Source organism: Scyliorhinus torazame, chromosome 10 (genome assembly GCF_047496885.1).
Source record: "Scyliorhinus torazame isolate Kashiwa2021f chromosome 10, sScyTor2.1, whole genome shotgun sequence".
NCBI classification, from domain to species: Eukaryota; Metazoa; Chordata; class Chondrichthyes; order Carcharhiniformes; family Scyliorhinidae; genus Scyliorhinus; species Scyliorhinus torazame.
In genome coordinates this window covers 203,760,631-203,774,256 of record NC_092716.1, presented here as the reverse complement: position 1 = coordinate 203,774,256, position 13,626 = coordinate 203,760,631, and the positions used below count along the sequence as shown (strand labels likewise).

The 13,626-nt window shown below is 54.5% G+C and overlaps 1 protein-coding gene across 4 annotated transcripts in view; it reads right to left on the bottom strand.

Moving 5' to 3' along the window:
• Positions 1 to 9,821, bottom strand: part of depdc7a (DEP domain containing 7, paralog a) — a 74,279-nt gene extending 64,458 nt beyond the window's left edge. For 3 of the 4 annotated variants that reach the window (XM_072466278.1, XM_072466281.1, XM_072466279.1), the window contains exon 1: positions 9,728 to 9,821. In XM_072466278.1, coding sequence (XP_072322379.1) covers positions 9,728 to 9,806 — 79 coding nt within the window. In that variant the 5' untranslated portion in view covers positions 9,807 to 9,821. Of the gene's footprint in view, positions 1 to 9,129; positions 9,295 to 9,727 lie in introns of those variants that run through there. The other variant, XM_072466280.1, reaches the window with a different exon arrangement.
• Positions 9,822 to 13,626: the final 3,805 nt, after the last annotated feature.

Sequence of the window (13,626 nt, the reverse complement as noted above, 5' to 3'; positions counted from 1 at the left end):
GACACACACGAGAGGGGGGGGGACACACACGAGAGGGGGGGGGACACACACGAGAGGGGGGGGGGGACACACACGAGAGGGGGGGGGGACACACACGAGAGGGGGGGGGGACACACACGAGAGGGGGGGGGACACACACGAGAGGGGGGGGGACACACACGAGAGGGGGGGGGGACACACACGAGAGGGGGGGGGACACACACGAGAGGGGGGGGGACACACACGAGAGGGGGGGGGACACACACGAGAGGGGGGGGGACACACACGAGAGGGGGGGGGACACACACGAGAGGGGGGGGGACACACACGAGAGGGGGGGGGACACACACGAGAGGGGGGGGGACACACACGAGAGGGGGGGGGACACACACGAGAGGGGGGGGACACACACGAGAGGGGGGGGACACACACGAGAGGGGGGGGGGACACACACGAGAGGGGGGGGACACACACGAGAGGGGGGGGGACACACACGAGAGGGGGGGGGACACACACGAGAGGGGGGGGGACACACACGAGAGGGGGGGGGACACACACGAGAGGGGGGGGACACCACGAGAGGGGGGGGGACACACACGAGAGGGGGGGGGACACACACGAGAGGGGGGGGGACACACACGAGAGGGGGGGGGACACACACGAGAGGGGGGGGGACACACACGAGAGGGGGGGGGACACACACGAGAGGGGGGGGGACACACACGAGAGGGGGGGGGGACACACACGAGAGGGGGGGGGACACACACGAGAGGGGGGGGGACACACACGAGAGGGGGGGGGACACACACGAGAGGGGGGGGGGACACACACGAGAGGGGGGGGGACACACACGAGAGGGGGGGGGACACACACGAGAGGGGGGGGGACACACACGAGAGGGGGGGGGACACACACGAGAGGGGGGGGGACACACACGAGAGGGGGGGGACACACACGAGAGGGGGGGGGACACACACGAGAGGGGGGGGGGACACACACGAGAGGGGGGGGGACACACACGAGAGGGGGGGGACACACACGAGAGGGGGGGGGACACACACGAGAGGGGGGGGGACACACACGAGAGGGGGGGGGGACACACACGAGAGGGGGGGGGACACACACGAGAGGGGGGGGGGACACACACGAGAGGGGGGGGGGACACACACGAGAGGGGGGGGACACACACGAGAGGGGGGGGGACACACACGAGAGGGGGGGGGACACACACGAGAGGGGGGGGGACACACACGAGAGGGGGGGGGACACACACGAGAGGGGGGGGGACACACACGAGAGGGGGGGGACACACACGAGAGGGGGGGGGGACACACACGAGAGGGGGGGGGACACACACGAGAGGGGGGGGGACACACACGAGAGGGGGGGGGACACACACGAGGGGGGGGGGACACACACGAGGGGGGGGGGACACACACGAGGGGGGGGGGGACACACACGAGGGGGGGGGGACACACACGAGGGGGGGGGACACACACGAGGGGGGGGGGACACACACGAGGGGGGGGGGGACACACACGAGGGGGGGGGGACACACACGAGGGGGGGGGGACACACACGAGGGGGGGGGACACACACGAGGGGGGGGGACACACACGAGGGGGGGGGACACACACGAGGGGGGGGGGACACACACGAGGGGGGGGGGACACACACGAGGGGGGGGGGACACACACGAGGGGGGGGGGGACACACACGAGGGGGGGGGGACACACACGAGGGGGGGGGACACACACGAGGGGGGGGGACACACACGAGGGGGGGGGACACACACGAGGGGGGGGGACACACACGAGGGGGGGGGACACACACGAGGGGGGGGGGACACACACACGAGGGGGGGGGACACACACACGAGGGGGGGGACACACACACGAGGGGGGGGGACACACACACGAGGGGGGGACACACACACGAGGGGGGGGGACACACACACGAGGGGGGGACACACACACGAGGGGGGGGACACACACACGAGGGGGGGGACACACACACGAGGGGGGGGACACACACACGAGGGGGGGGACACACACACGAGGGGGGGGACACACACACGAGGGGGGGGGACACACACACGAGGGGGGGGACACACACACGAGGGGGGGGGACACACACACGAGGGGGGGGGACACACACACGAGGGGGGGGACACACACACGAGGGGGGGGGACACACACACGAGGGGGGGGACACACACACGAGGGGGGGGACACACACACGAGGGGGGGGACACACACACGAGGGGGGGGACACACACACGAGGGGGGGGACACACACACGAGGGGGGGGACACACACACGAGGGGGGGACACACACACGAGGGGGGGACACACACACGAGGGGGGGGGACACACACACGAGGGGGGGGACACACACACGAGGGGGGGGACACACACACGAGGGGGGGGACACACACACGAGGGGGGGGACACACACACGAGGGGGGGGACACACACACGAGGGGGGGGACACACACACGAGGGGGGGGACACACACACGAGGGGGGGGACACACACACGAGGGGGGGGACACACACACGAGGGGGGGGACACACACACGAGGGGGGGGACACACACACGAGGGGGGGGACACACACACGAGGGGGGGGACACACACACGAGGGGGGGACACACACACGAGGGGGGGGACACACACACGAGGGGGGGGACACACACACGAGGGGGGGGACACACACACGAGGGGGGGGACACACACACGAGGGGGGGACACACACACGAGGGGGGGGACACACACACGAGGGGGGGGGACACACACACGAGGGGGGGGACACACACACGAGGGGGGGGACACACACACGAGGGGGGGGACACACACACGAGGGGGGGGGACACACACACGAGGGGGGGGGACACACACACGAGGGGGGGGGACACACACACGAGGGGGGGGGACACACACACGAGGGGGGGGACACACACACGAGGGGGGGGACACACACACGAGGGGGGGGACACACACACGAGGGGGGGGACACACACACGAGGGGGGGGACACACACACGAGGGGGGGGACACACACACGAGGGGGGGGACACACACACGAGGGGGGGGACACACACACGAGGGGGGGGACACACACACGAGGGGGGGGACACACACACGAGGGGGGGGACACACACACGAGGGGGGGGACACACACACGAGGGGGGGGGACACACACACGAGGGGGGGGACACACACACGAGGGGGGGGACACACACACGAGGGGGGGGACACACACACGAGGGGGGGGACACACACACGAGGGGGGGGGACGACACACACGAGGGGGGGGGACACACACGAGGCGAGGGGGGGGACGGACACCGAGGGGGGGGAGGAAGAGGGGGGGGAGGAAGAGGGGGGGAGGAAGAGGGGGGGAGAAGAGGGGGGGGAGGAAGAGGGGGGGGAGGAAGAGGGGGGGGAGGAAGAGGGGGGAGGGGGGGAGAAGAGGGGGGGGAGGAAGAGGGGGGGGAGGAAGAGGGGGGGGAGGAAGAGGGGGGGGGAGGAAGAGGGGGGGGAGGAAGAGGGGGGGGAGGAAGAGGGGGGGGAGGAAGAGGGGGGGGAGGAAGAGGGGGGGGAGGAAGAGGGGGGGGAGGAAGAGGGGGGGGAGGAAGAGGGGGGGGAGGAAGAGGGGGGGGAGGAAGAGGGGGGGGAGGAAGAGGGGGGGGAGGAAGAGGGGGGGGAGGAAGAGGGGGGGGAGGAAGAGGGGGGGGAGGAAGAGGGGGGGGAGGAAGAGGGGGGGGAGGAAGAGGGGGGGGAGGAAGAGGGGGGGGGAGGAAGAGGGGGGGGAGGAAGAGGGGGGGAGGAAGAGGGGGGGGAGGAAGAGGGGGGGGAGGAAGAGGGGGGGGAGGAAGAGGGGGGGGAGGAAGAGGGGGGGGAGGAAGAGGGGGGGGAGGAAGAGGGGGGGGAGGAAGAGGGGGGGGAGGAAGAGGGGGGGGAGGAAGAGGGGGGGGAGGAAGAGGGGGGGGAGGAAGAGGGGGGGAGGAAGAGGGGGGGGAGGAAGAGGGGGGGGGAGGAAGAGGGGGGGAGGAAGAGGGGGGGGAGGAAGAGGGGGGGGGAGAGAGGGGGGGGAAGAGAGGGGGGGGAAGAGAGGGGGGGGAAGAGAGGGGGGGGAAGAGAGGGGGGGGGAAGAGAGGGGGGGGAAGAGAGGGGGGGGAAGAGAGGGGGGAAGAGAGGGGGGAAGAGAGGGGGGGGGAAGAGAGGGGGGGGGGAGAGTGGGGGGGGGGGAAGAGAGGGGGGGGGAAGAGAGGGGGGGGGGGGAAGAGAGGGGGGGGGGAAGAGAGGGGGGGGGGAAGAGAGGGGGGGGGGAAGTGGGGGGGGAAGAGAGGGGGGGGGAAGTGAGGGGGGGGGGAAGGAGGGGGGGGGGAGTGAGGGGGGGGGAAGAGAGGGGGGGGGAAGAGTGGGGGGGGGGGGAGAGAGGGGGGGGATGAGAGGGGGGGGAAGTGAGGGGGGGGGAAGAGAGGGGGGGGGAGAGAGGGGGGGGGGGGAAGAGAGGGGGGGGGGGAGAGTGGGGGGGGGGGAAGAGTGGGGGGGGGGGGGGATGAGGGGGGGGGGGGGGGGAAGTGGGGGGGGGGGGGGAAGAGAGGGGGGGGGAAGAGAGGGGGGGGGGGAAGAGAGGGGGGGGGGGGGAAGAGGGGGGGGGGGGGAAGAGAGGGGGGGGGGTTGAAAGAGAATATCACTGCCAAACATGGGACAAATTCAGGTTAGACCTTCCACTTCCTTTAAAAATAAATCTCTATATTACATTTTCAATGTTTAAGATTAGCACCCTCGTTATCTTACGACTTTAAATAAACAGCCAAGAAAGCAGAGCAACTACGGTCAAGAGCAACAAGGCCCACTCCAGACACAGCTGAGGAGCTTGCAGAATTGATCCAGCATTTTATGTTTTTAATGTAACATTAGTGGGAAACTTAATGGAATGGGTTAGGTAATCAGCCTAAAACGGAATAGCTTTTTCTCCCTCTGGCAATGTGCAATTGAATTGCCCTATAAACTGCAGTTCTCCGTAACCAAGGGTCACTGAAGCCAAATGAAATCCACCAAAATCAGCAGGTCAAACATTCAATTTTAAATCACTTAAAGACTGTCTAAACAAGCAGATTCAACAAAGAGTGTTTCCTAAACCACTCGCCACACGCAGCCCAGCTATATTAGTTAGTTCAAGAAACCCACAGTTCCAATACACATCCATAAGACATAGGAGCGGAAGTAAGGCCATTCAGCCCATCGAGACCACTCCACCATTCAATCATGGCTGATTTCAACTCCATTTACCCGCTCTCTCTCCATAGCCCTTAATTCCTCGAGAAATCAAGAATTTAGCAACTTCTGTCTTAAAGACACTCAACATCCCGGCCTCCACCGCTCTCTGTGGCAATGAATTCCACAGACCCACCACTCTGGCTGAAGAAATTTTTCCTCATCTCCGTTCTAAAGTGACTCCCTTTTATTCTAAGGCTGTGCCCCCAGGTCCTAGTCTCCCCTGCTGATGGAAACAACTTCACTACGTCCACCTATCTAAGCCATTCATTATCTTGTAAGTTTCTATTAGATCTCCCCTCAACCTCCCAAACTCCAATGAATATAATCCCAGGATCCTCAGACATTCATCGTATGTTAGGCCTACCATTCCTGAGATCATCCGTGTGAATCTCCGCTGGACCCGCTCCAGTGCCAGTATGTCCTTCCTGAGGGGTGGGGCCCAAAATTGCTCACAGTATTCTAAATGGGGCCTAACTAATGCTTTATAAAGCTTCAGAAGTACATCCCTGCTTTTATATTCCAAGCCTCTGGAGATAAATGACAACATTGCATTTGCTTTCTTAATTACGGACTCAACCTGCAAGTTTACCTTTAGAGAATCCTGGACTAAGACTCCCAAGTCCCTTTGCACTTCAGCATTATGAATTTTGTCACCATTTAGAAAATAGTCCATGCCTCTACTCTTTTTTCCAAAGTGCAAGACCTCGCACTTGCCCACGTTGAATTTCATCAGCCATTTCTTGGACCACTCTCCTAAACTGTCTAAATTTTTCTGCAGCCTCCCCACCTCCTCCATACTACCTGCCCCTCCGTTCTATGTTCTATAAAAGTTTATTGGATAAGCATATGGATGATAATGGCATAGTGTAGGTTAGATGGCTTTTGTTTCGGTGCAACATCGTGGGCCGAAGGGCCTGTACTGCGCTGTATCGTTCTATGTTCTATCTTTGTATCATCGGCAAACTTAGCCAGAATGCCCCCAGTCCCATCATCTAGATCGTTAATATATAAAGAGAACAGCTGTGGCCCCAACACTGAACCCTGCGGGACACCACTTGTCACCGGTTGCCATTCCAAAAAAGACCTTTTATCCCAACTCTCTGCCTTCTGCCTGACAGCCAATCGTCAATCCATGTTAGTACCTTGCCTCAAATACCATGGGCCCTTATTTTACTCAGCAGTCTCCCGTGAGGCACCTTATCGAAGGCCTTTTGGAAGTCAAGATAGATAACATCCATTGGCTCTCCTTGGTCTAACCTATTTGTTATCTCTTCAAAAGGACTCTAACAGGTTTGTCAGGCACGACCTCCCCTTACTAAATCCATGCTGACTTGTCCTAATCCGACCCTGCACTTCCAAGAATTTTGAAATCTCATCCTTAACAATGGATTCTAGAATCTTGCCAACAACCGAGGTTAGGCTAATTGGCCTATAATTTTCCATCTTTTTCCTTCTTCCCTTCTTGAACAACAGCGATTTTCCAATCCTCTGGGACTTTCCCTGACTCCAGTGACTTTTGAAAGATCATAACTAACGCCTCCACTATTTCTTCAGCTATCTCCTTTAGAACTCTAGGATGTAGCCCATCTGGGCCCGGAGATTTATCAATTTTAGACCTCTTAGTTTCTCTAGCACTTTCTTCTTTGTGATGGCTACCATATTCAACTCTGTCCCCTGACTCTCCAGAATTGTTGGGATATTACTCATGTCTTCTACTGTGAAGACTGACGCAAAGTACTTATTTAGTTCCTCAGCTATTTCCTTCTCTCCCATCACTAGATTACCAGCGTCATTTTGGAGCGGCCCAATGTCTACTTTTGCCTCCCGTTTGTTTTTAATGTATTTAAAGAAAGAAACTTTTACTATCATTCCTAATGTTACTGGCTAGCCTACCTTCATAATTGATCTTCTCTTTCCTTATTTCTCTCTTTGTTATCCTCTGTTTGTTTTTGTAGCCTTCCCAATCTTCTGACTTCCCACTACTCTTTGCCACATTATAGGCTTTCTCTTTTGCTTTGATGCATTCCCTAACTTCCTTTGTCAGCCATGGCTGCCTAATCCCCCCTCTGATAACCTTTCTTTTCTTTGGGATGAACCTCTGCACTGTGTCCTCAATTACTCCCAGAAACTCCTGCCATTGCTGTTCTACGGTCTTTCCCACTAGGCTCTGCTCCCAGTCGATTTTCGTCAGTTCCTCCCTCATGCCCCTGTAGTTACCTTTTTTTAAAACTGTAACACCTTTACATCTGATTCTACCTTCTTTCTTTCAAATTGGAGATTGAATTCTACCATATTATGATCACTGCCTCCTAATTGTTCCCTTACTTTAAGATCTTTAATCAAGTCTGGCTCATTACATAACACCAAGTCCAGAATGGCCTGTTCCCTCGTGGGCTCTATCACAAGCTGTTCCAAAAAGCCCTCCTGTAAACATTCAATGAATTCCCTTTCCTTGGGTCCACTGGCAGCATTATTTACCCAGTCCACCTGCATATTGAAGTCCCCCATGATCAATGTGACCTTGCCTTTCTGACATGCACTTTCTATTTTGTGGTGCATTTTGTGCCCCTGGTCCTGACCACTGTTAGGAGGCCTGTACATAACTCCCATTATGGTTTTTTTTGCCTTTGTGGTTCCTCAACTCTACCCACACAGACTCCACATCATCTGACCCTATGTCGTTTAGTGCTATTGATTTAATTCATTCCTAATTAACAAGGCAACCCCGCCCCCTCTGCCCACCTCTGCCTTTTCGATAGGATGTGAATCCCTGGATGTTTAAATGCCAGTCCTGAACCCCCTGCAACTACGTCTCTGTGATGCCTACCACATCATACCCGCCAGTCACAATCTGGGCCACAAGCTCATCTACCTTGTTCCGTACACTGCGCGCATTTAAATATAGCACCTTTAATTCTCTATTGACCGTCCCTTTTTGTTTTCTTAATGTGGTGGACCTTGGTTTACTGAGCCTTTCCATACACTGTCATATTTTGTGGGATGGGGACTATCGTAACCTCTCCGGAGTTCTGTCTTTTCGTGCTTTTTTTGTATTCCGAAGCAGCTACGCTTCCCACTGATTACTTCACCTCTTGGTTCCCTGACTTTCCCTCCCCCCCCCCCCCCCCCCCCAAATCTCTAGTTTAAAGTCCTATTGACCACCCTACTCCTCCTAATTCAACCGATATCATTGGAACCATTCAAAACTGAGAGCCACCTTTGGGATGAATTAGTTCCAACCCAACTCTATCCACTCCTGGCATCACCCACGCACAAGTTTGGTTTTTGAAACCACTGGTGATTTGGATCAAAGGAAGCTATTACGATTTTCAGATTAAATGAGCCACAACCTCAGCCGCGGGGCAGGGCAGTTCTTTTTTTTTTTAAATAAACACCCGAGTAAAATATCTTCAGTCAGGAGGTTTGAAACATAACTTTCTCTTGAGCGGAGCTCCAGTTTAAATACTTTTTTCCCAATTCGATTTGTGGAATCCGAAGGAGGAACTCAACACCTTGGGACGATAACGGCGCTATACAAATATTACTCGGGATTTCTCCCGCCCCCTTTCGGATGCAGTTCTCTTTCACATTCCCTCGTATTAATAAAAGACCATTAACCCGCGCTTCTCGCCAGTCAGGCGGAGGAGGCAAAACAGCGAACCCCGGGTTGCGGTGGTCGCCAGAATCTCCCCCCTTTTTTTTTTTAAATATAGATGTGAACAGGATCATTAACCTCAGGACCTGGTCCGGGCGGCGACACCTGTTACACCAGACTTGGCGGCAGCTTCGCCTCCTGACAGCCACAGGCCGGCAAGCTTCAACTCCGAGAGAGAGAGTCCAAAATTAAAACGCTGAAACTTACCGGAGTGAGCCATTCCGCTGGCCGGGACATGGTTTAAATGTTACATAGAAGCGCACACACAGGAGGGAATGTGGCACACCCCCTCGCCTCAGACTGTGGGAGGTGTCCGACAGGAAAATACTTCAGGGAATTAATCCCCACTCAGGGAATGTGGACCGAGGCTGATGTAAATACAAAAGGCGTCGACCAACAAACGAGGGAAGGAATGTAAGTTGTGAGTTAGGTGGGATTTGGGTGGGTGGGTGGGGGGGGGGGGGGGGGGGGGATGCAGTCAGTCAGTCAATCAGTGTAAACAGCTCCCTGGGACCGGAGCGGATTTTACCAGAAATTCCTGCGCATTCCCCTTTGCACTTAACCATTAACCTTGAAACGGGTGCGCTGCAGAGAGAGAGAACAAAAGTTACATTGCGCAATATGGGAAAGTGGGTACTGAATACCAGTGGCACACAGAGCGGCCAGTGCCGCATTCGCGAGGGAGGAGAAAGTCCACAGCTTGAGAAACGGTTGTGTTCGGGGGATTTCCTTGCTGCAGTGTACGTGGTGGGGGGGTGGGGGGGGGGGTCAACCATTCACAAAGTGGCACAGGTGGTGGATGTACCTGCTCTGCGCGCTGGGCTGAGCGCCGCCAGCTTCAGGGTCAAGTCCATGACCCGGGCTCGCTCCCGCACGCTTGCCATTATCCCGGGAAATGGAACTGAGGCCAACACCCGAATTATAACCCGGGGCGCCGCCGCAGCGGATTGGGCCCGCCCATGTGAACTTTTAAATAAAGAGGGGGCACACGCCCAATATCTCTTCCGAAGGCACGCTAACTAGTTTCTGTATGGGCCAATAGAGACCAATGTCAGCCTGATTGCTGTGCTTTAGCGGGTAGTACTCTCAGCTGTGAGGTTCAAACCCCACTGCAGAGTCCCAGTCCAACACAATTGCCGCCTTTCGGATGTAATGTTTGCCCTCTCCGTTGGGCCTGAAAGCTCCCATGGCAATACATTTTGAACAACCGGTTCACTGGTGACCTTGCCAATATTTACCCCTCAGTCAACATTGTAGAAAAACATAATATCCTTTAATTGCTGCTGCATTTCGTTCTTAATATCTTAATCGTGATGATGCATCAAAAACAATTAATTGGCCATAAACATTGTGAAGGGCGCTACATAAAGGCAACTTTTTTTTTGTTCAAATATCTCTACAATCACCAATTTGCATTTGTGTAGGCTCTTAGACATGGCAAAACGTAATTTGACACTGAGCTAGATTAGGACACCTAACCAAAAACTTGGCTAAAATGGTTAGTTTGAAGGGGCATTTTAAGTGGGCAGAAAAGAAGAGAGATTTAGGAAGGGAAATCCAGAGCTTCGAGCCCAGTGAACTGCTAATGCTGGAGCAAAAAAACAACTGGTGGCGCACAAGAGGTGAACATTAGAGGAGTGTAAAGGTTTAGGAGAGTGCCAGGCTGTAGGATGTTACAGAGACAGGGAGACTGTGGAAGGAATCTAAATCAAGAATATTTTGAGGCATTGTTTAGTGGGGAACCAATGTAGTTTACTGAATTGGCAGGATTTTCTTCCCCCTCCACAGGAGGTGGCTCACCAGTGGCTGCCGGCAGGATCGTCTGAACCTGCCATTGTCAATGGGGTATCCCATTGAATCCCACAAAACATGAGGTGGGGGTGCGCCATCGGCGGAACCATGATATCCCGCCAGCATCAACGACCAGAAAATCCCACCCGATAACCAAACTTAGTGAGAAATAGGGTAGAGTTTTGGAGGAGTTCAAATTCACTGAGGGTGCAAGTTGGGAGCCCAGCATTGGAATAAACAGGTCTAAAGGTAACAAAGGCAGGTGATAAAAGCAAATGACTGTGGATGCTGGAATCTGAAACAAAAACAGAAAACTGCTGGACAATCTAGCAGTTCTGACAGCATCTGTGGAGAGAGAATGGAGCTAACACTTTGAGTTACAAGTACCCTTCCCCCAAGAGGAAGACATTACTGAAAAACAATCAATTAAAAATTAACACAGAAAATGCTGGAAATACTCAGCAGGTCTGGCAGCATTTGTGGACGGAGAATGCAATCAATGTTTCAAGTTGTGAACCTTCATCAGAGCTTTATAAGTACCACACTCTAACCGTTTGCACCATTGGAGTGGATAACTTTCATCAGAGCTGATAGAAATCACAGAATCTTTACAGTGGCAGAAGGTGACCATTCAGCCCATCGAGTCTGCACTGTCTCTCTGAAAGAGCATTCTACCTCGTCCCACTCCCCTGCCTTATCCCCGTAATCTTGCACACTTTCTTTTCGGATAGCAGTCAAATTACCTTTTGAATACCTCAATCAAACCCACCTCCACCATCTTTCTCAGGAAGTTCATTCCAGACTCCAACCACCCTCTGGGTGTAAAAAGAAATCCTCACATCAATAGAACTCCTTTTGCCCATTTTTTTGAATCTGTGCCCTCTAGATGTACTTAAAAAAAATATATTTAGAGTACCCAATAATTTTTTTTCCAATTAAAGGGCAATTTAGCGTGGCCGATCAACCTACCTTGCACATCTTTGGGTTGTTTGGGTGAGGCCCACACAGACATGGGGAGAATGCGCAAACTCCACATGGACAGTGGCCCCGGGCCGGGAACGAACCCGGGTCCTCGGCGCCGTGAGGCAGCAGTGCTAACCACTGCGCCACCATGCCGTCCTCAGATCTTGATGTATCCTGCAAGGGAACAGTTTCTCACTATTTTCCCTGTCCATACCATTCAGAATCTTGAATATCTCAATCAAGTCTCCTCTCAACCTTTTTTTCTGCAAGGAAAATGTAGCAGCTTTTATGGAAGTGAAATGGGGGAGGGTGGAAAACGAACAAAAGGGAGGTCTGTTAATAGGATGGAGCATGGGAGACATTAAATGACAAAAGAGTTGGTGGGGCAGAGCCAAAGAGTAATAGGATAAGTAAAGAAACAAAAGATGGGTCGAGAGGAGATATCAATAGCAGAATAATGAACAATCGCCATCCAAAAGAAAAACAAGATTAAGGCTGACACATGCAAAGAAAAGGAAACAAAATGGGGGAACAGAGATTCTTCTGAAATTATTGAGCTCAATGTTGAATCCAGAAGGCTGTAAAGTGCCTAATTGAAACACAACATCATTTCAGTTCTAAATGATCAGTTCCTTACCCTGAGACTATTTACGGCTGTTTTAGATTCTATGACCAGCGGATAGAAATTCCCAGCACCTACACTACCAACTCCTTCAGAATCTTCAACGTTTCAATGAGATCACCTTACAGTTTTCTACTCCAGAGAAGATTGGCCCAGTTAACTCACAATAGAATAATCCTCTCATCCCAGATACCAATCTAGTGAGCCTTCGCTGCGCCGCCTCCAATGCAAGTATATGTTTTCTTAAATATGGAGACCAAAACTACACACAGTATTCCAGATGTGTTCTCATCAAAACTCCACACAATTGTAACAAGACTCTATTTCTGTACTTCAGTCTCATTGCAATAAAGACGAACACAACGTTAGCCATCCTAATTGCTTGCTGTACCTGTATGCTAACCTTGTGCCTTTCTTGGACAAATGCACTCAATTATCTCTGAACATCAACATTTACAAGTTTCACACCTTTCAAAAACTATTCTTCTTTGTTATTTTTACAACCAAAGTGAATAACTCCACATTTACCCATTATACTCCATCTGCCACCTGTTGCCCACTCGCTTAACCTATCTATATTTCTTTGCAGCCTCTGTGTCCTCCTCACAGCTTATGTTTCTGCTTAGCTTTGTATCATCAGTAAACGTAAATGCATTATTCTTAGACGCTTCATCTAAATCATTAATATAGATTGTAAATAGCTGAGGGGGATTTCTGGTGATGGGGATGTGCTGAGAAGTCACACATCATGTGACTCTCCTCCCACGAACCTGAAATATATGCACTTTTTGCCCGAAAAATGCCCGTAAACAACACAAAGCATCCCCACACCACTAACAAAGCACGGAAGGAGGAAAATATGCCAAACAACAGCTAGTCCAGAGGACGAGTGGAGACCAGGAGTGGAAAAAGCCTGGACAAACAGCAAACGATTGAACCGGCGACGCACAAGGCGGTGAAACTCAGAGTTCGCCAGAGTGAGAGGGACCGACCCGTTGCACAAGAAGCCCCCCCCACAACAGGGGATGGGTAGAGGATGTTTCTCTCGAGAATTGAGGGAACATCGAGAAGAAACAAAATCGGACATACAAACTGCGGTGAAGAATAGGATTGCCGAAGCTCTGGCGACCATGCAGGTGGCCCTGGACACAACCGAAAAGCGACTGGAAGACAGAAGGAAACAATTGAAGAACTGGAACGGGATGCAACTGGCCAATGCGACCGGATCGTCACCCTGTAAAAGGAGGTGGCAAGGCTGGTCGTGACACAGGGCAACATGAGGGGAAAAGTCAAGGTCTAGGAGAACCAGTTGAGGCGGCAAAACCTAC